Genomic DNA, 23,677 nt, shown 5'->3' on the forward strand with positions numbered 1-23,677 from the left:
TTCTGAATTTGCATTTATTTCTACGTTATTTTCAGAAAATACTTCTGGTGTTCGAATTTGTTATTTCCTGATGGTTACTCAAAAAACCAAGTGTGTGAAGGTGAAGATTTCCAGGGAGCTAAATGCCCACCCTGAGGGAAATAAGGTAAAAGATTTCAGTTATTTCTGTCATTTTATTGGAGCTAAATTTAAGTAGTCTAGGAAGAAGGTGATATGGTGTCTTTCAAGGTAAGAAGTGCTTTCCCCCCCTTTTTAAGCTGACAGGGCAAAATTATATGTTCAGAGGTAAATTTGGGGTTCCCATTTTCTCATTTTATAGTGCTATGAAGTTATTTATAGAACAGAGTTGGATAGAGTCAGCCTTTCAAGCAAAAAATATCAACCAGGAGTACTCAAATTATCCTTATTTGAAGGCTACACTAAAAGAATCTTGCAGGTCTATAAGTACCTTTTATTTTTAATCTCCCAAAGACTAAAGAGAGTGCCTTCTGATATGCTTTGTCTAACCCCACACCTCCTTTAGACTCAGATTTCTCTTACTTGACTTGTCTAGGCCAGCGATGGGTAACCTTTTGCTCGTTGCGTGCTGAAAGCGTGCCTGCACAACATTGCACACGTGTGCCCACACCCATAATGCCATCTGTGTGCCCCGCCCCCTGTGCATATGCATATACTCTCCCTGCGCATCCCCAGCCCCCCCGTTTATGCGCACATGACTCCTCGCGCCCCATTTTGGGCCTAGCAGGCCTCCCTGAAGCCTCCTGGGACCAAAAGTAGGGCCCACGGGGCCCACCACTCCCCTCCCTGCTCCCCCACCCATTCACACACACACACACATACACATGCATATTTATACATCTCCTGCATGTGCCCCACACATGCACGGCAGAGACTCAAAAATAAGCTGGCTGGTAGGAGGCGCATGCTCATGCGCAGTAGAGCTGAGCTGATGTGATGGCTTGTGTGCCCGCAGAGAGGGCTCCGCATGCCACCTGTGGCACACGTGCCATAGGTTTGCTATCATGGGTCTAGGCTGTGACGCTTCCTTCTATCTTCCAAGGTCATTCCTACAGACCATTAGAAATAGGAAGGCTTGTGGATCTTCCCTTACATTTGATCATATATTTAATATGATATCTCCAATAAAATTGTTGTTTGAGGAACTTGCCTGCCTTGGAGTTCTGCTTTGTATAGAGTTTTTACTTGGAACCCTGACAATGTCCTTATTTATTTAATAAATTGATATGGCAGCTCATTTTACTGAATGTGATTTTGGGTAGCATACAACCAACACTTAAACTAATGTTATATCTATTTTAAAAAGTTTAAAATATAAATAAAAGCAAGTTTGCTGGAGAACATGCACCTAAGCACAATATAATAATTATGCAGGCTTTCCATGGGATGTTCAAGGCTGCTGGAAAAGTTAGATTTGGGGGATTTTCTGAAAGATTAACAGTGATGAGCTAACCTCACCTTCGGTGGTTGGCGGGGGGGGGTGATGTTCTAGAAAGCAGGAGCAACATGTCACCTGGATCCCATCGGATGAAAGTGGATGGGACCTTCAACACAACCCTCATGCTGGACCTGATGAGATGGGCAGATGTGATTGGGAAATGGGTGGTTCATTAAATAGCCTGGCCCTATGCCATGTAGGACTTTAAATGTGAAAATCAGCTTCTTGAATCACATTCAGAAGCAAAGATCAGCCAGCTCAGCTCACAGAACAAAGGTACAATACAAGTATCCACACAGCTGTATTCTGCATCAATTGAAACTCCCAGATACTTTTGAAGGGAACCCCATGGAAAGAGCATTACAGTAATCTACTCTGGAAGTAACCAGAGCACGGGTGTCTGGCAGTGGTGGGAGTCAATTTTTTTTACTACTGCTTCTATGGGTGTGGCTTGGTGGGTGTGTCTTGGTGGGCATAGCAGGGAAAGGTTACTGCAAAATCCCCATTTCCTCCCAATCTGTTGGGACTCAGGAGGCAGAGAACAGATAGGGGTGGGGCTAGTCAGAGGTGGTATTTACTGGTTCTCTGAACTATTCAAAATTTCCACTACTGGTTATCCAGAACTGGTCAGAACCTGCTGAATACCACCTCTGGTGTCTGGGGCAGAGATGGGATCCTACCAGTTCGCACCTATTCGGTAGAACCGGTTCGTCAAATCTACCAAACTGGTTACAAGAGGTTCCATCAGTGGACTGGAAAGCAGGCCACACCTACAGAAGAGATTCCAAAATTTTTTGAAACCCACCACTGGTCTGGGGGTAGAGCCTTGCCATTCAGTAAAGGGTACAAATGAATCACAATAGCACAACCCCTCCTAGTTACCACTGCCACTATGCCAGTGACTCATATATCATTGTGCAATGGGATCATGACACTTGTATAACATTATTTTGTCATCATCATAGCTTCCAATCTCCAATATTGGCTTTGGAAGTTATTTTGGGATTAGAAGTTATATATTCATTCTACACAGTTCCGGCATTTTAATTTATTTTCCACACTATTATACCAGCCAAATGGTTGCCGGGCCAAAGTGAGAATGAAGATATTTAAACTATTTAAAACAGAATCCCCAAAACACTAGTGCAAAAGGCACAAGAATTGGTTCAAATTGTTTCCACATTCACTAACTGATTACTGTCAGAGAGCATTAGGTTTATGTCTGCCTTGAGCTATGAAAATTTGTATGTTGACTATGTGTGGGTTAAGAATATTGCATGCCATTGCTTCCATATATATTTATTTAAAAGAATATTCCTGAAAACGCAAATCGAACAATTATTCTCCATAAACTTAATTATATCCCCCATGCTCACTTCACATTTTCACAGAGAATATTGTGTAACTCTCTCTTACTTTAAAAGGGAAGTACTTCCAACTAATCTGCCAATTCCTGAAATCTATATTTGGCAATATATTTTTACAGACTTCTTCTTTTTGAAAAAAACAAAACCCACAGTGAATATGTATATAATGGTTAGGAAATATTACTCCAGAAAGGACATCTAGGGATTTTCCAGAAAAGCTTATACCTCATAAAAATACTTTGAGTTTGATATTGATTCATGGATAAAGGTTTGAACATTTCCTCAAACAAGGTAGATACTATTGGTATATACAGTATATCACAGAAGTGAGTACACTCCCTCACATTTTGTAAATATTTAAGGATATCTTGCCAGCAGTTTAGACATTAATGGCTATGTGTTGTGTTATTTTAAGAGGATGGCACATTTACACTGTTATACAAGCTGTAAACTCACTACTTTACTTTGTAGCCAAGTGTCATTTCTTCAGTGGTGCATCTATATTCATATGCTCATCTGGGCCCAGTTGAATTGACTGGATCAGCATTTGATGCACGGGGGAAACAAGAAATACAACCCAAGTTCCAAGGCCAACAGTGTTTACTTTTGTCCAGCTTCCTGCAAAGAAAGCTAAATCAGAGCCAATGTTGCAATCCAAGAAAATCTTTTAGATGTTTTACTTTGAATTAAATCCTCCTCTATTTATTATGGTGTGTTTGTGAGTTGTAGAGGGGAGTCCCATCTTAAGTTATAGAAGTTATAAGGATATGCCTTTTTTGTTTGCTTTTGTTTATAGGTTTTTCAGGATTTTTTTTTAAAAAATTGTATTTTAACTTTATTTTGAATAAAACAGAATGAAAAAAAGGATATGCCTCCACATGTCAATATTTCTGATTTTAACAATAATAAAATTTTCTGTATTAGAAATACTGTTATTTTATCATAATCCAAATCTCTGAGTTTAATATAAAATACAATCAGGGTTCTTGCTCAAGAGTTTGCTTTAATGAAGGGGTCAGAGTTGCTTCCTGCCTCTTCAGTGGATTGGCAAATTCTAACAGTAGAGCAGAACTCAATTTCAAGTAGATCCCAACTGTCAAAACTCTGAGTGAGGAGTCAAATTTGGAATTTTATCACTGCATTTCTTGAAATAGCAATAGCAATAGCAGTTAGACTTATATACTGCTTCAGAGGGCTTTCAGCCCTCTCTAAGCGGTTTACAGAGTCAGCACATTGCCCCCACAGTCTGGGTCCTCATTTCACCCACCTCGGAAGGCTGGAAGGCTGAGTCAACCTTGAGCCGGTGAGATTAGAACCGCTGAACTGCAGATAACAGTCAGCTGAAGTGGCCTGCAGTACTGCACCCTAACCACTGCGCCACCTCGGCTCTTAAACAGGATAGCCTTTGGAAACTGAGAACATAATTAAGTGAAAATTAATAAATACAGAATAACAGAGTTGAAAGGGTCCTTAGAACTCTTTTAGTCCAACCCCTTTGCTCAGGCAGGAACTACCTATACCATTTCAGACAAATGGTTGTCCAATCTCTTCTTTAAAATCTCCAGTGTTGGAGCACCCACAACTTCTGGAGGTAAGCCATTCCTCTGATTAATTGTTCTCACTGTCAGGACATTTCTCTATAGTTCTATCTTCCAGAATTATTCAGGGTAAGAGAATAAAATAAAAATGACACATAACATTAATGTATTTGAAAAATAATCTTAGCGGAATGCTTGTTTCCCCATGGTCTCATTTTGTGAAGTAGTGTCTCAACTGAAGATTCTTTCCATGCAAACAGGTCAAAATACAATTTAATTGCTTTGAAGTCAGTGTGGGACAGCATCTCTACATAACCATGACGACAATTCCAAATTATTGTGGAGTTCAGCTGACTCAAGAATATTACGTTGAAGGTAGGAAACATTAAAAAATGTTGATCTCGTGTGCATGCAGCTGTGTGCACTTGCATGTTTATACTAATGCAAATACTAAAATGAAGATGATGCTGCCACAAATATCAGTTCAGGTGATTTACAACCATTTACCAATTGTTTGAAGTATAACAACACTGAAAAAAGTAACTGACAACTGATCCTTCATGCTCACAAATGCATCTCCACAATCAAATGGAGTTGCACATGTGTTTGCCTGCCACACCAGTGGTGGGTTTCAAATTTTTTAGAACCTCTTCTGTAGGGTGGCCTGCTTTGTGGGAGTGGCTTGCCAGCCATGTGATCGGGTGGGAGTGGCTTGACAGTCATGTGACTGGGTGGGCGTGACCATCTTGTAAAATGTGGTGAAACTCCCTTAACAATGCTCTTGCTTAGCAACCAAAATGTTGGCTCAGAAACGCTGACATTTGAAGCACGCAAGTCTTAAAGCTGTCAAGTTACAAGACCCTTGCCCCCTAACCCTTTAGAAAAAAAACCCCAGGGGTGTTCAAACTTGGCAGCTTTAAGACTTGTGCACTTCAACTCCCAGAATTCCTCCTCTTGCTCTTCATCTTGATGATGTGCGGACAGGCAGGGGGAGGGAGCTGGAACCGGTTCTAAACGGCACTGTAGATTTGTGGAACCTCTTTTATAGAAGAGGTTAGAACTGACAGGAACCCATCCCTGTGCCACACATGTAGAACCATCTCCTCTCCCCCTGACCTCCACCTGTCCACAAAGCCGAAAAGGTTGGGGAACTCTTGTTTTAGACCAGTGATGGCTAACCTTTCTGCCATCGCATGCCTAAAGTGGGGGTAGGCAGGGGGGGGGTTGTGCATGTGCGTGCCCATACCCATAATTCTATGCACCCACCCTCTGTGCATGCGAACACCCCCCTGCACTCCCCCCCCTGTGGTCCCCCCACTTTTGGCACGTAATGACATGGTGGATCCGTTTTTCGCCCTCCCCAGGCTCCAGACTCTTTTTAGGAGCCGGAAGAGGGTGAAAAAGGCCTTTCCCGCCCCCGGAGGCTCCCTGGAGGCTGGAAATGGCCCATTTTCCAACTTCCAGGTTGCACATTGGGCCATTTTTCTCCCTCTGGAGGCTTCAGGAGGCTTTCCCTGAAGCCTTCGCAGTGTGAAAAACAGCCCAATGTACAAACCGGAAATCCATTTCCGAACTTGTGTTTTGCACGTTGGAAAGTTTTTCGCCCTCTGGAGGCTTCAGGAGTGGTGGGGTAGGCTGTTTTCACGCTTCCCCAGGCTCCTAGAAAGCCTCTGGATCCTGGAGAGGGCAAAAAAAGCATGGCAAAAGCAGTGGGGGAAGGAGCTCTGGTCACGTGCATAGCAATATGGGTGTGGGCATGCCCATGCACAAACCCCCTTCGCTCCCCCACTTTTGGCACGCGGTCCAAAAAAACATAGACATCACAGTCATAAGTTGTGTTTCTATAATGGCTTAGATAAGCCGCTTCATTAGGTTCACAAAAGTCCAAAATCAAAGCAATCACTCATAGACCCAAAAGCAGAAAGAACCTAACTAATTGTATTTGAGAAAATTTAGCCCTCTCCAGGTTATCACTCCAATTAAATCCCTTATTTAATCATCATAGATGAATCAATGAAATCTTTGTAATCTGTATGCTATTAAGGGCTTTCTACTGATTTCTGACAATTCCTCATGAAAATAAACAAGTTGATAATCTGTTTTTTTTAAAATTTTGCAGACTGCAGAAACAATGATGTGGGGAAAAATATTCCAGATTGTTTTGGTAAGTTGAGGTCTCTGCAATCTAAAACAGTAGCATATTTAGTAGTCTGCTAAATATTCCATCAACAAGAACACATGGGTATTATCTATAAAAATCAGCTTAAAAACAGTTCTTAAATTCTTCTTTTTCTTCTGAAGCTGGCAATCTGGATTTGAATCAAGGGGTTCAGAAATTGGACACAGTGAGGGCTGAAATGCAGCACAATTTATTAAGACCATTAGGCTTCCAAAGAGAAAAACTGGGTATCAAAGTTGGGTGCCATTCCTCTAAAAATAATGAGATATTTTTCTAGTACAAGCCCTCTCATCTCATTTCTCCTGCAGAAATTATCCTTGAATTGATGAATTCCAGAGGTAATTTGTTTTGCAGAGGTTCTACCTTTCATATAGTCCTGCCGTCATCTAAAAAGATTCTTGTTTCCACAATTAACTATTCTAGCATCCACATTCCCCATTTTATGATTCAAAGAGAAGAGTTATAGACCAATTGTTGTTTAATTTAGATAATATCTCAACTAGTAGGTGGTGTTCAAATTCCATTAATCAAATGCTTTACTGCTGTATGTCCTAATTTAGAAGTGAGTTGGTCAATTAGAAACTGTGATAACTAAATGCAAAGAGTGGAAAGAGTGCAGAGAAGAGCAACAAAATGATTAGGGAGCTGGAGGCTAAAATATATGAAGAACACTTACTGGAATTGGGTATGTCTAATAAAAAGAAGGTTTAGGGGTGACATGATATCACTGTTCTAATATTTGAGGACCTCCTACACAAATGGGGTGTGTGTGTCAAACTATTTTCCAAAGCATCAAAAGGCAAGACAAGAAATAATGGTTGGAAACTAATCAAGGAGAGAAGCAACCTAGAACTAAGGAGAGATTTCCTAATGGTGAAAGCAATCAACTGATTGAGTAACTTGCCTTCACATGTTGTGGGTGCTCCATCACTGGTGGTTTTCTAAAAGAGACTGGACAACCATTTGTCTGAAATAGTATAGAGTTGGACTTAGAAGACCTCCAAGGTCCCTTCCAACTCTATGATTCTATATTCTAAATAAGAACTGAAGGTAATGATTATTATGCTTACTGTATATATGTGTGTCTTAAAAATGCACAGAACCTTGATATCTGTTTAAAATTTCCGTCTAATCAGTAACTGGAGAACAATGGAACAATCTGGCCAGCTTGAATATGGAAATCCTAGACTAGCTACTGTTTTTTTTAAAAATTTGAACTTTGTTGTACTTTTCACCATAATTTTAGCTGATTTCCAAATCCGATGTATATTTTCTTTTATCAGACGGGGAACAGAGCAATGGCTCAATACCTCATAGTTCAAAAAAGACAGTTCCACATATATCTCTTGAGACAAGAGATGCTGAGTTTTATAGCTTCCTTGTCAAAAATAAATGTGATTAAAAACATGTATATAATAATTGGAGAGCCAGTTTGGTGTAGTGGTTAAAGGCATCAGGCTAGAAAGCCGGTAATTGAGAGTTCTAGTCCCACCTTAGATATGGCGCCAATTGGTTGATTTTGGACCAGTGTCTCTCAGCCCTAAGAAGAAAAAGGCAATGGTGAATCACTTCAGCCAAGAAAAATTGCAGAGACTTGTTCTGGCAATTGCCAGGAGTAACACTGACTTGAAGGCACTCACTCACACTCACACACAGACATTCTCTCTTTCACACACAGAAAGTAATTATTACAAAACGCATATGATTTCTAGTACTTTACTTAATTTGACCTCTAAGGGACTTACTTCCAATTGGACATGTACAATCGGAGACATTTTTTTTTAGGATTCTTTAAGAGTTGACACTTGGTACTACAATTTTATTTATATTCACTCCAGATAAATTTGTATAAGATTGTACACTAACATTTAATACTTATTGAAATCAAATTTCCTGTACAAATAACACTAATATTCCAAATGAAGTTTAAACTCCTCAATTATCTTGTCTTGTATGGACACACAATAATTATTGGCTACCAAAAATACAAACATAAAACAGTACCCTTACTGTTTTTTCTTTGTTGTAAATTTCAGTGAGCAAAATGGCTTATAATGTGGACAGAACAAGAAAAACCATTTCAGTGAATATTTCAGATGTCCAAAACAGAGACTGTTATGTCCGTTTATGTCATCAAAGATTTGTATGTGAAGATGTGGGGCCTGTCACTTTGGTAAGTTCTTGAAAGAAGCTGAAAATGTTTTATGAAATTAATTCAGCTAGCAAAGCAATACTAAAGGCATTTCAAGGGTAACATAATTCCATGGGAATTCCAATTCCAATAATAGAAATATGTTTTTAAAAATTATTATTTTTCCCTTTTCCTAACACCTGCACCTTCCTTTCTTCCACCCTTTTCTCTTGCTGTTTTCTTCCCCACATTCCCTCTAGTATTTGAAGACATCTAATTGTGAGAAGTTAAATGAACAGAAATTCTAAGGATTTCTAAATGCAAATGATAAGATTTGGACTTGTTGCACTATAAAGGAAGAGAATACCAGTTTATGAAAAAATATATGGGATAGGATATAATAGGAGCTGCAAATTTGATAAATGCAAATGTGCAAATTTGATAAATAAATTAGATATGGGGGAAAAAGAAAACAAGAATACATAGGCATAATTCCTAATGTGATCAGGATCTTGTTGCTATGTTGGAAATTGTCTTTGCTAAGTATTATGAAAAAAAAGCTGTATTCAGTTCTATGTGACCAATGGTTAATGGCAAAAGCTTATTGTAGAAATTGGATATTTTACTTGAGAAAAAGAATAGAAAATGAATAAAAAAGAATAAAGAGAATAAAAAAGAAAAGAGGTGCATACAGTTATTCATGATATTGACATATTATAGAAGAAAATGTGTCTGCCTTTTGGAATATCAGAATGGAATCATGAATAAAACTTAACACAGGGCATTATAGGACAATTGAAAGAAATTATTTCTTCACTTAACCCATAGTTAAACTCAGTGGTAGGTTTCAAAAATTGTTCGAACCTACTCTGTGGGTGTGGCCTCCTTTGTGGGAGTGGTTTGCCACCCATGTGACCAGATATAAAGATGCCAACGACACTTGTCAGAACCACCTTAAATTACCTCACACACAGCGCTGGCATGCATAACAATATGATGTAAACTTGTTTTTTAAAAGGCATCTTTGATTTGCGTTAAAATAACTTCAACACATGCAACACACACGTTCTGATTGCACCACAAACGCAGTAGTCATCCTTACCTTTCACAGTGGCACTGAGTTTTATAAATATGAGCATGATAGTGTAGAATAATCATATCCAAGGACCAGTGGTGGGTTTCAAAATTTTTTGGAACCTCTTCTCTAGGTGTGGCCTGCTTTCCGGGTCCACTGGTGGAACCTCTTCTAACCGGTTCGGTAGATTTGACGAACCGGTTCTACCGAATAGGTGCGAACTGGTAGGAACCCACCTCTGGTTAAACTATACAATGTTGTAACTATTAATATATACTGGTGGCTGCCAAGTTGGCCAACTTTACAGAGCCTTAGATTAGTTCATAATAGTTAAGCCCATTTATAGTTATTAGTTATGAGAGTTATGGATTAAGGTCAATATTAGAGAATTAAAAATTCTGGCTTTCATTCTTCCTTTCAATTGTCAAGACAAGAAGATAGGTACTAAGAAGCATTGCTTGGTGCTGGAAATATAAATAGGATGGGAGACTGGACTGGAATAAGAGATGACAATGGGCATCTGATCTACTTAATTTCTAATAAATATGAAAGAGAATTTAGAATAATAGGCATCTTGACCAGCGAAAATGTTAGCAAACAACCAATGCAACATACACAGAAGGAAAACAACCTCAATGCACCTAAGTGATATTTTCCCTTACAATGGAAATTCTTCCTAAAGTCAGTAGGAGACTCTTTTTCCATTACTCTCTTTTGTCCTTCCTTCCTTCCTTCCTCCCTCCCTCCCTCCCTCCCTCCCGTCCTTCCTTCCTTCTGACTTCCTAAGGATTTGTACACAAAATCTTCTTTCTTCAACCGGATCTTTGACCGAGACCTTCACCTTTTGCTCCTATTTGAGAGGAAGCTTAACTTTTTCAGGACTGTGTGAAATTAGGAACTTCCATCAATTTCTGATTTCTTCCCCCAATAATGTCTTTGTGTTCTGCTTATCAATTTCCAATAGATATTCCTATAGTCAATAATGGACTATAGATACCCTCTTGGGATTGTTGGAAGAAATGTCCATCTGGGTTCAGTTCCAAGTGGGGAGAAAGACACTAGAAACATGGAGACTGCTTGGAAATATGGTTTTAATGGTGGACAGGGCCACATGGCTTGAGGACCTGGGCAAAAAGGCGATCACCTGCCTTAAAGGTCTTGAAGAAAAAGGGGAGAGATGCTGAGAGTCCCTGGGTTTTATTCTCTCTCTTGGCTTTTGAAATTGAGCTTCTATTCTGATTGGTTGTCTTGCAGGGACAACTTTATAAGTTGTAGGTTGTCTTTTGAGTCCCAAGCTTGGTTAAGCTGTTGCTGGGTGATCATGTAATGAAAGGGCTTTGGGATTTCTGTTATGGCTCTGCCTGAAGGAGATAGATCTTTGTTAGGTAGAATACACTGGCCCAGGCCTTAATGTTCCATTTAATATTTCTTAAAATATTTCATTTCCCTAGGAGAGGGGTGGGTGTTAACTTCTTACAGGGTCATTACTAGATTTCTCAGCATATTCTTATGTCAGTAAATATTAGACTGACCCCTGTTAACTTTGGACCATATTTATCTGCTTTTAATGTTTAAACTAGTGCTAAAGAAAGTTAATGCAAAGACATGTAACTAGAATGGTTGGAAAGCAAAGATGGATAAACCATGTCATTGGGAAGGAGGCTAGGGGTATAATTGAGATTCAAAAATATGAAGTCTTCTAAAGGGGATTAGGAGTAGGACTTCTCTCCATCTCTTTTGACTAGGAAATTGTCTTTGGCACAACTGCAAAATCCTTTTCTTTCTTCCCAAGTAATCCCCGTAGTCTAAACATATACATGGAATTACTTTGAAATAAGTCAAAAGACAGCTTTAATTCTACCATGATCCTGGAATAATCCACAAATAACTGCAATGTTTTGCAGTATTAAGCTTAAAGTGCTGAGGAAACCATCTTGTGCCAGCTTGAAGACCTGCTGTGCGGAACAGCAAAATGCCCAGATGATATTTGTATAGATACATGCATCTTTCTGCAACTCTTCTGTCTGTGCAAAAACATTTGACTTGTCACCTCCTGTTTTATCATTTCAGATTCAGGGAAAAGACGCGATGAAATCTGCTTCTTTGCAATACACTCAACTTCTGCCTTGTCTGTGCATTGAGGTAAATGTTTCCATGTAGCTTGATATACGAATTAGCTCAATATACAGGAATCCTTAAAATACCCATTCACAGCTGTCTACGGGATTGGGTCAACATACAAAAAAAATCAGCTGGCGCTTTGACTATGCCATAGTGGCCACCATCTTGAGATTTTTGAGCACAATCTGCAGACAACTCTGAGATCTGTCAGGCCCGGAAGCCATCTTTTGTATTGGGCCTTCAGGCCTGCCACATTTATTGCTGTGGAAAAATGAGAGGGGGGATTATATGGAGTATGGGAGATATATAGTTTAAATAACATTCCTTTCTCAGAGAGTCAAGGTCATCCTAACCTGCACCAGAGGTGGGTTCCTACCGATTCAGCCTGGTTCAGCCGAGTAGGTAGTAACTCGGCTGTCCACACCCCCAATATATATAACACCCCCGGTTATATTGTGCATGCACATACGTGAAGCGTGCATGCACCTGAAGCGTGTCCCTGAGTGAACCAGCAGTAAAAGAATCTGGAACTCACCCCTGACCTGCACCTAGAGTGGTGTGACTGGGAGGCATCTCCAGTTGGGATGGTGTTTGATTGGACCATGTGATGGACATGTGGGTGCTGGGAAGGGACTTGAATTTTCATTTGGATGAGGAAAACCTGGAAGCTTTCATATTTGGGTTTTCCCAGATGTGCCAATATGACATCTCTAATGAAATGAGTTTGAGGAAACTCAAGGCTCGGTGTCTTCTTTTGTTAGGGGTGTTACTTGGAACCCTGACAAGATCATGACTTAGAGGAGGCTAATCCTAAATGGAAACCTCCCACCCATGATACACAGATAGCAAAAATCTCAAAATGGTTTGCGTTAGTATTACATCCAGTTTTCAATATTTAATCATTACAAAAATAATAATCACATTCATTTTATTTAGATATTTTCAAGAGAAGAACTGAGAAGTTTATTTTTGGCGTATTCTTTCCTATTGTACATTTATGTTATTTCGATTCCTCCATAAGACGCTTTAGGAGAAAGGCCATGTAGACAGTGTCATATGAGCAATAGATATTTAAATTGAAAAGCAATTTAAAAGTTATGGTGATTGGAATTAATGGATGCATATTTGGATTACAGGTATGGCCGGCAATTTTAGATGCACGAAGAATGCAGTTGTGCCCATTCAAGAATGGCAAGTGATATGTCCTTCTTGCATTTTCTGAGTAGTGATTATGCAATTTCAGAAACATAATGGGTGGGAAGAATAATGTCACATGTAGTTGCCCCCCCACAAATAATCTGTCACTTGTGTCATTTGAGTGGGTAGCAAACACAAATTGTAAAGTAAACAAACCAATATATAAATCTGACTTCTTTTCTTACAGATGTATTCCTACATTTGCTTATTTATAAAAATTTTGGACTAAGCCCTATAACAACAAACAAAATGTGATTGTCTTTCTTATTTTTCTAATAATGGGAATAATTGCAAAAATCTCATCATTTATGTTGTTGCTATTACAAGACGGGCATATAACCTTCACTTATCATTCTGATCTAATTGTAGGACAATCATGGATTCAGGTCAAATGACAGAATAGGCCATATTAGTATGATTCTTATCTATCTATCTATCTATCTATCTATCTATCTATCTATCTATCTATCTATCTATCTATCTATCTATCTATCATCTATCTATCTATCTATCATCTATCTATCTATCATCTATCTATCTAATATAAACTTCAGAATGTGTTGTTAAATTGAGCAATCTCTCTCTCTCTCTCTCTCTCTCTCACACACACACACACACACACACCAATGTGAAGTGTTTTGTTGACATGAATCAAAGTGCACATGATGCTAACTATTGTTTGCATGTTAGACTGTTGAGCATACGCTTAAGAAAACAGGCCACAATGTAATTTATGGAGTCTCATCAAAGCCAGTGAAATGGTATCATCTGAACATATTTATGATCTGATTTCTCTGTTTGCCAGAGCAACCTCACTTGCACTAGTGATTAAGATGCTGGTTATTATAATTAAAACCTTACATGGATCAAGTGCTGAACATTCGCAGGACCTTCTAGTCTGAGTGGTTTATGTCCATCCAATAAGATCTAGCAGGGACGTCTGAATCCCATATTTGAGGAATTCCCATCTTCAGGAATCACCAGAGTGGGGCTTTTCTGCCTGCCCCTCTCCTTTGCAAGAATGCTATATGTGAAGGCAGGTTAGCACTAATCCTGTTGACATTCCGAAAGCTATCATGACCTGGTTCTTCTGGAAAACATCTGGGGACTGGGCATAAGATGATTCCTCTCCATTCAGTAGTCAATACATCTAGGACAATGATGGTGAACCTTTTCAGCACCAAGTGCCCAGACTGGAATGTATGCGCCTGGGTTGGTTCAGGATTTTTCTACTGCCAGTTCACTCAGGGATGTACTTCAGGTGTCTGTGTGTGCTTTGTGCACACTCTAGATGCATGCTTTGTGCACACTCTTGATGCATGTTTTGTGTGCACTCTTGACGTCCAAAATGCGTGTATGCACAATGGTAAAAAAAAAACAAGATGGTGCCGCCTATGGTGCTGCTGATAGAACCGGGTTGTGGGTGTGGGTGGCCGAGTTACTACCTACTTGGCCAAACTGATTCAAACCGGTAGGAACCTATCTCTGGCATGTGCGCAGGCATACGTGCCAGAAACCCAAAGACCGGCATTGAAAGCCCAAAGGCCAACTGGCCAGCAGGTCTTCGGGTTTCCAGTGCACCAGCGTGCATGTGCATGCCAGAAACCAAAAGAGCAGCTGGCGATGGCTCATGTGCCCATATTAAGGGCTCTACATGCCACCTCTGGCACGTGTGCCATAGGTTCGCCATCACGGATCTAGGAAAATGTTGATAGATTGGCGAGCTGATATTTTTTTATTCGTTCAATTCTATTTCTGTTCCATTTTTGAATGACAGAATATCTTTGGAACTGGGTGGCACAAAAATTCCTGAAAATAAATGAGTCTCCAAAATATGCAGACACACTATTTATATCTCCTTTCTACTGTCATTCAGAGTTGCCATGATAAATTAAAAGCTCATTTGATATATATTTAGCCAGAACAATAGCATTCCAATGATTCATAAACCATATTTTCACATGGACTGATTTTCTTTTTAGCTACAAGAACTGTAAAGAAACAACTTTAGCATATGATAGAAACATTTTTATCTCTTACACCGTAATTTGTATACGCTTATGAAGAGAAGACAACATGTATAATTTGAAGTTAGCAACAAATATCAAATATGATATTTAAGGGTGAACGTGATAATAAATAAGATGGCTTCATGTCTATTTTTTGCAACAAATAATAAAGTTTGCTAAATTAGGCTAGACTTACTCATTTTTTGTACCAAAATGGTACAGAAATAAAACCTGTCACAGTTTTAGCATAACAAAACATGTAACAATAGTAGTAGATACTAACTCTGAAAAAAAACCCCATTTATTAGAATAGAATAAAAACTTTATTGTCACTTTAAATGTATGCTAACCAGCATACATTAAAATGAAAGTTCATTGCTTTCAGCTCTCAAAAGCTAACCATTTATTTTTTATTTATTTATTTATTTATTTTATTAAATATATTTATATGCTGTCCAATCCCGAAGGACTCCGGGTGGCTATGTGCATATACCCACACACACACCCATACATGACACATAGAAACATTGCAATCCAATTAGAATGTATACATATACATGGTGGGGAAAAAAAGAATACTGAGAGTTTACAAGATGGATGGCAAGTCTTATTTCTTAGATACATGAAATTTGCTTCCAAATTTGCACATGCAGGTCTGGTTTAACTATTATGCACAATGGTGGGTTTCCATTATTTTTACTACTGATTTGCTCTTGTGCGCGCGTGTGCTTCTGTATATGCGCAGAAGCATCTTGGCAGGTGGAGTGAAGCCTCCCACTGCCACCACTACTGGTTTGTCCTGGGGGACAACCCACCTCTGATTATGCAAAATAAGCATGTGCTGAAGACTCTAAGAGGAGGGGGATCACAAAGGTTTTTCTCCTGTGAAGTCCTTAAGTCTTTCATTGCCAACTTAACTTTTGCCAGGTTTTCATACTTGTTTTTATTTGTATTTGACTTTAATCTGCACTGCTAAAAAAATATGTTTTTTGGCATGATGAGTGATTAAAGCTTAAAAGTTTGTTTTGAATGGATCATTAGATATCACATTTGTTCTCATTCTATAGAAGGAGAGTTTCCTTTCCATTGAGGAGCACCATTGTTGGTTTATGCTTGGAACATCAGTTGTGCTTGGGACATCCAGTCTTATGTACATGGAAAGAAAAGTAAATAAAAAAAAACAGAAAGAAAGACGCGGCATTCTATAACCCTATACCTTCTAGTGGAATGAATTAATTCTGCACGGTTATTTGATATGGGTTTCAAACTATTGGTGATGATTAAAAAGGGCAGCAGAAGTTTGGATACTACTTCACTAGCAGAGAGGAGTGGAAATTAAGCAGGCGAGGAAGCAAATGTGCAGAGGGGCTAGAACCAGCAGCGACCCAGGTCTGCCACACCCCTGAATCTGTTCTCTCAGCGGTGCTGTAGGTGCCGCCATCTTGTTTTTGGCTTCTGCGCATGCACAGAAGCATTTTTAAAATAGTGTGCATACACACATTAAGCGCACATGGGGTGCATCCCTGAGCAAACTGGCAGTAGCAGCAGCCGGAACCCACCCCTGGACTGCACCAGTAGAGGCTAAACCAATTTCATTGTATACATGATGTACAATGACAATAAAGGCTTTGAAATGTGAAATTCTGAATGTTAAAGGAACTCATATTTATATGCCTTTGTTTTCTTCATTTTTTTTGTCTTAGATACTAAGTCCCTGTGGGATAATATTATTTATCAACCTGCCACACAAACACTGAGTTGGGAAGCTGCCTGTCCTGTTCATGTTACTGTCAGCCTTTGTCAACTGATGAAGATTAATGATCAATGTGTTGATCTTGAGGGCACCGTCAACATTGCTACAGAGAAAGTAAGCAATAATTTAAAAAAAAGGAAAATGTTCACTATGTAAGAGGCAGGCTTATTGCCCAGATCTTTTCACATTACTTGCTGTCATGAATGTTTCTCAGATGCATGAAACTTCATTTAGTTCAACTGAATTATTTTAGTCAGATTTACTAGGCAATATTTTAGACTTGTCAGGTTCCTATAATGAAGCCTTATACTGTGCTCAACAGCCCATGCAGATAAAAGCAGAGACCACTTATGCCTATCTTTCTTGATATCTGACTCACTTGTAAGGCCAAAAATGCATACCCCAATCCAATATAAGCTGAAATTGAAAAATGGAAAACCTAATCTGGATTGCTCTAGGTCAGGAGTCGGCAACCTTAAACATTTAGAGCCACAAAGGTCATAAACAGAAGCCCCCCATTCAATTCTGGAGCCGACCAGAAGTCTGGTTCCCTCATCATAGAGTCTCCTCCTAGTGCAGCATCTTTTTTCCTCTACCTGTCCTAACCAAAAGCCCTATCAATTGTGGAGCTTGGTTTGGTTGGTTTGGTTGGTTGGTTGGTTGGTTTATTGGTTTTGTATGCCGCCCACTCCCGAAGGACTCTGGGCGGCTCACAATAAACAGGGGAGGGAATAAATAAGACAATACAAACAATTTTAAAATCCACAACAGTCACAATTAAGACGGGACTGGGTGCTTTAATAGCCTCCAGCCTGCTGGATCAGCCAGGACTTAGTAGCTTTACGGAAGGCTGGGAGGGTAGTAAGGGTCCGGATCTCCACGGGGAGCTCGTTCTGCTGACAGGCAACAGGGAGCCGCAGCAGAGGGATGAAAGAGCCACATGTGTCTCCAGAGCCGGGTTGCTGATTCATGCTCTAGGTTGTAAATACAGTACTTTCCCTTTGACAAATCTCTCACTTCTCTAAAATTTGAATCACCCGGATGTCTTATTGTAAACATGAAAGATACTGCTTTATATTCTTGACACACATACAAAGCAACATCTGAATCAAGACACACCTATAGCCAATGCTAATCCCCTTTTACAAAACTGGCAAAATGAAACGAACAAAACTAAATGAAAGCATTGCCAAATATTTTGAATTAATGTGATCTGCATCCAGAGATGGATTTATAACGTAGAAGCTTATCTGCAAACATCAATAATAGAGAAGGTTTTCATAACTGCGTATTACACTCTCTGTATAGTTAACTATCCATGTGTCTTATGAGTTTTGGAGTGGGTGAATCAAGATGGAGGATATATGGATCTCTGGAATCCATTGATTTTCATTCAGCTGATTTTTAAAAATGAAAACTGCATGGTAATGGAAGAATTATCACACTCTATTAAAAACACAAAGTAACCCAGTAAAAAATGTAATCAGAATTCTGAGCTTTCTACAAATACTCCTATTTCATATCAATGCTAAAGACCTGCATGACTATAGGAAAGCATGTATTTCTTGAGTTGGAAGAGGAAGTTCATTTTGGCTTGCCTGATCATGTTGCAGAAATAAAAAGGCTACCTTCTTTTGCAGCAATTCTGGGCTCTCCAACTCATGCTTCCACTTTATGTATCACTTTCTGAAATGCCAGGAAGAGGATAATATACAAGGGCTTTCAAGGAAGTGATGAGACAGGGAAGTCCATCATATTCATGAATGTGCATCATTTAAAAAAGGGAACATTCCTACCCCACCTTACAGGGATACTAAGCAAAGTAAATAAAACACTTCTCCCTTACATCCAGTAACTTCAAATATCTTACAGGGAAACCAAGAATAGTGAATTCATTATAGGCTCCATTGGGAAACTCATTGTAAAGTTTGTACTCAACGGCATCCATAGTGCAGTAATTATGCATCCCTAGTCAATGAATAAGGGACGTGGTGGCTCAGTGGCTAAGATGCTGTCAGCAGTTCAGCAGTTCGAATATCTAATGCAGCGTAACAGAGTGAACTCCAATTACTTGTCCCAGATTCTTCCAACATAGCAGTTTGAAAGCATGTAAAAATGCAAGTAGAAAAATAGAAACCATCTTTGGTGGGAAGGTAACAGCGTTCCTTGCGCCTTTGGCATTTAGTGATGCTGGCCACATGACCATGGAGACGTCTTAGGCTAGTGCTGGCTTTTTGACTTAGAAATGGGGAAGAGCACCACCCCCTAGAGCTGGAAACAACTAGCACGCATATGCGGGGGAACCTTTACCTTTTTAGTCAATGAAAGATCTTCTTTTCCATACCCCTTTGGTGCATAAATGATATAACAAATGTCTTGTTAATTTCAAATTTCAACCATTTATTACAAAAAAAATTCCCAATGGGCAAAGGGACTAATTAATAGATATGGTCTACTTTGAGGGTGCTTACTCATTTGAGTTTTTATTTTATTCATTAAACAGATTAATATGACCAGCAAAATCACACATAGTGATTTTAGGTGGTGTACAACAATAAAACATGAATTTAATTTAATTAAATTATTATTTATAAATAATAAATAAAATCTAAAATCTAATTTAATTTAATACAATCCCACCTGCAGCCTCTTCACAGCAGCAACAGACACAATCAAACAAGTCACTTGATCAGCTCAGTGGTGGGATGCAGGTGGTACGCACCGGTAGGGGGGTACCGGTGCCTGCCAGGAGCACCGGATACCGTTCTGGTATGGTGCTCCAGAGGGCCCACCTGCCTGCCCGAGCTCCTTACCTATATTTGAGGACTTTGGCGCTTCTGTACATGGAGCGTACGGCACTTGCACAATGCTCCGTCGAGCAGCTGGAGCGTCGTAGAGGTAAGGACACATGTGTGTGCTGCATGCATCTGCATGCATGCTGCATGTGTGCATGTGGGGGATGCCGGGCCCTGTTGCGCTGTACCAGTTGCACCAGGATCCGGAACCCACCACTGGATCAGCTCCATATCAATCCAGGGTCCCCAAGACTATTAACAGACTGGAGTCTTACTGAAAAGTAATAAGGTGGAGGTGAATCTTATTGTTGGAAGGCACTACAGAGAAGGCCTTTTCTCTTAGCTCCACCAGATTTATTTCCTTAATAGATGAGACGTTCAACAAGCTCTGCCTTCCCACTCAGGTTGTGGTAGAGGTAACTGGAGAGAAGTGGTCCTTCAAATAATCTGGACACAAGCCATATAGAGCTTTAAAAAGCTTTAAAGATTTGGTTTGAGCCAACTAAAATTTCTGGATACTCTTTAAGGGCATCCCCATGTAGAGCATGTGACAATAGTTCAAATAGAAATAACTATGGCACGGGTGACTGTTAACTCAAACAGGTTATGAAATGGTTTTCTGTTAAGGATGCCATAATTAAAATCCTCTGTCAGCAAAGCATGGTCAGAATTTGAATCACGATGACAACTTATTGTCAGCAAGGTATGGGGGTATTATATAGATTTTTTTTCAAAACCAATTAAGAACCAAAACCAAAATTCATTTAATAGTGAATTCAACAAGGTTAAGAACTTCCTTTTTCTAGGGGCAAGTCTAAAGGGATAACCACCTCTTTAGTAGATGAAATTGACTCTAATATATACAGGGCGGGGCATAACCTTTTCCTAGGGGGTCACAGCAACACTTGTAATAACAACACAAATAATTCATACACCATTCGAAAGCCCATCAAAAACTGAGTTTATTGACACGATTTAATAGTCAGTATGACCACCATTAGCCCTTCGAACAGCATTCAAACGAGGTGGATAAGAACACAACAAATCTTCAAACAGTTCCGTTCGATTTTCCAGATTTTTCAACACAGTTTCCAAATTCATTCTCAAAGTTTCAACTGAAACAAATTTAACATTTAATAGCTCATTCAATTCAGTTTTTTATGGGCTTTAAAATGAGGTGTCGATATTCGGTTGAAACTTTGAGAATGAATTTGGAAACTGTGTTGAAAAATCTGGAAAATCGAACGGAACTGTTTGAAGATTTGTTGTGTTCTTATCCACCTCGTTTGAATGCTGTTCGAAGGGCTAATGGTGGTCATACTGACTATTAAATCGTGTCAATAAACTCAGTTTTTGATGGGCTTTCGAATGGTGTATGAATTATTTGTGTTGTTATTACAAGTGTTGCTGTGACCCCCTAGGAAAAGGTTATGCCCCGCCCTGTACCATCCCTCTGCTCATTGTTAATACTCTTTTGAGATACTCCCATCTTTTTCTTAGCCCAGAGATTTCTTTTACAATTCCTGCTCTTAGCAGAGATCAGATCAGACAGCCTTCATTACAAATCTAACATTCTTGTCCAAGTACAGAATAGTTTCAATGCACAGGGAGGAGTTATGGAGACAAATACAGTTGTGGAGACAAATACAGGGTCAGTAGAGATTACTTTCCCCCTTCACTCCAATTGTGTTCATTGTACATGATATATCATTGAAATGTGATAGAATGTGCTTGTTTGGATCCTTGCCTTTTCAGGATTGGCTAACAATGTAATCATCTTTTCTCAATCAGGTGAAATATTGCCGAGTTGATACACATCCAAGCCTTTGCATCAAGGTATATCAAGGTCCAATTGCCATGTCTAAGTGAGAGGTTATGGCCCTTATTCTGGTTTATGGCCTCAATATAGATTTGATTCAATTTGACAGAAATGACCTTTTCTACTGTACAAGTCTCTTGTTTCTTCTGTAGGAGCTTGAAACTGGTGGTTTAGTAGATATGATGGGAAGCTTTATCCCACCCAGAGTTCTGAGGAGAGTCTCTTTTCTGAACCTGGCATTTGATTTGTGTGTCCATATGGTGTTGGGTAACTTCCCACTGAAATTGAGTGATACATCTTTTTGAAGCAAATGTCCGTTTTAGAGGAAGAATTTGTCTTAGCCACATAGCCACATAATTTGGCGATCCTTTGCCAGCCCATTTCAATAGCTAATGCCACTTGAACTGTACAAAAAAAAGCACACATTTTACAAAAGTGTACAGTGTATATGTTGGCCTTAATTATAATCACCTTTCAGACTAATAATGTAAACACTTTCATTGACCCAGATTGCTAATTGTACATAAAAATGTTATGGTAGAAAGATGGTCTGGCTTACCTATTGTTGCAAATGGTGATTGATTTAACACAATTTATTGAATAAATCACAATTGGTTCACACAATATATGAAACCATAAACCATGGTTTTTAAAGGGCATTGGCTAATTTATATCAAATTCATACTACTGAAATAATTTTGTACAGTTATGGCATAACATGATTGATAAATCCAGCTTGTGTGTCAAAAAGCTATAGATATAATGAATTGACATGCATAGATCAGGGGTGAAATTCAGCAGGTTCTAGAGAACCGGTAGTGGAAATTTTGAGTAGTTGAAAGAACCAGCAAATACCACCTCTGCCAGGCCCCAGAGTGAGTGGGAATGGAGCTTTTGTAATATCCTTCCCCCAGGAGTGGGGAAGGAATGGGGATTTTACAGTATCCTTCCCCTGGAGTGGGGTGGAAATGGAGATTTTGTAGTATCCTTCCGCTGCCACGCCCACCAAGCCACATCCATAGAACCGGTAGTAAAAAAAATTGAATTTCACCACTGCAATAGATCATAAATTAGAATATGATGCAAATTATAAATTATTGTTACAAGTCCATTATTCCCACTACCCTGCATTAAAATATCAAGGAAGAGTTTCATGTTTTAATTCTATGGAACATTTGTTTAAAAGTTTATCTGATTGGTTTTAGTGGACTTACTCTTTAGGATGCAGCCATAATTGCTCTATTATTTGTTTAACCCTGAAAACAACATCATCATTCTGCCTGATAGGATAATTTCTCCAGAGCGCCAGAGATTCACTCCATTCAATATATTGCTTCAGTTGATTGCAATAGAAAATTCAGGCTGGATAACACAAATTAAATGTTAATTTCTTTTAAACCCTTTTTAGTTTGCAACTGAGCACAACGTCTGGGTTAAATGCCCATTCAGTAATGGACAATTTCAAGGTAAAAATATTAATTGTAATGTAATTTTTTCTTACATTCAAAATGGATTGAAATGATTAACAATAATCAAAGCATATAGAAATAGTTTGATCAATACATAACATGGACATGATTTCTTTATGATTACCATTTAAACTTGAAGAGTTTTAAGTAGTGTGAGCATGTAGCTTTTGATGTATGACATTTTTGTGATAGAATGTTGTCTGGATTCCCATAAGGGAGGGAGTGCATTTCACAGGAGCAAGTTGTCAAGAGACAACACAGTTTAGTGTGGGAGAAAGAGTGAAGACAGCTCCTCCTAATAGTTCCCACAGTATATGTTTTAGGATACAAATGTCCTTCTTGGCTTTGGAACATGACAATTTTTCATCGTATGAAGTGCGTATAGTGTTTATTTCTTTAGAATAAATCAATCATTTACTAAGCTATAGGGATGCTCATTAAAGCACAACTTTTGACTTGTATGTCATCATTTATTAATTATACTAGCTTCTGGTTTTCATCATGTCCCAATAAAATTTCCATTCAGCATTTCCATCATCAAAACTGCAGTGAAATATTAAGTGCATTTCAATCAATCCAGTAAACTCCTAATTTTAATGAAAAGAAGTTTACTATGTGTTTATGAATCCCTTGATCCTCTCTGTCTTTATGAAGAAATATCCTTATAAAGGATATTCATAAGGATATTTATATGATGTCCTTATAAGGAAATCAGACAGGGCTCATCCATTGCTCACATAAGAAAGTAGAACGAGCAGTTAATTTAAC

General features: G+C 39.0%; 1 protein-coding gene across 1 annotated transcript in view; it reads left to right on the plus strand.

Annotated features, from left to right (window-relative positions):
• IL17REL (interleukin 17 receptor E like) overlaps positions 1–23,677 on the plus strand; it is a 64,210-nt gene that overhangs the window by 24,429 nt on the left and 16,104 nt on the right. Inside the window, exons 4-12 of the mRNA XM_087722561.1 lie at positions 36–145; positions 4,622–4,736; positions 6,481–6,525; positions 8,577–8,713; positions 11,817–11,888; positions 13,004–13,058; positions 16,777–16,940; positions 21,413–21,457; positions 22,849–22,906. Coding sequence (XP_087578687.1) covers positions 36–145; positions 4,622–4,736; positions 6,481–6,525; positions 8,577–8,713; positions 11,817–11,888; positions 13,004–13,058; positions 16,777–16,940; positions 21,413–21,457; positions 22,849–22,906 — 801 coding nt within the window. The remainder of the gene's footprint in view (positions 1–35; positions 146–4,621; positions 4,737–6,480; positions 6,526–8,576; positions 8,714–11,816; positions 11,889–13,003; positions 13,059–16,776; positions 16,941–21,412; positions 21,458–22,848; positions 22,907–23,677) is intronic.

The sequence above is a fragment of the Thamnophis sirtalis genome, unplaced genomic scaffold (genome assembly GCF_051295495.1).
Source record: "Thamnophis sirtalis isolate CommonGarterSnake01/CBP01778 unplaced genomic scaffold, rThaSir2_p1.2 scaffold_9, whole genome shotgun sequence".
Classification (NCBI taxonomy): domain Eukaryota; kingdom Metazoa; phylum Chordata; class Lepidosauria; order Squamata; family Natricidae; genus Thamnophis; species Thamnophis sirtalis.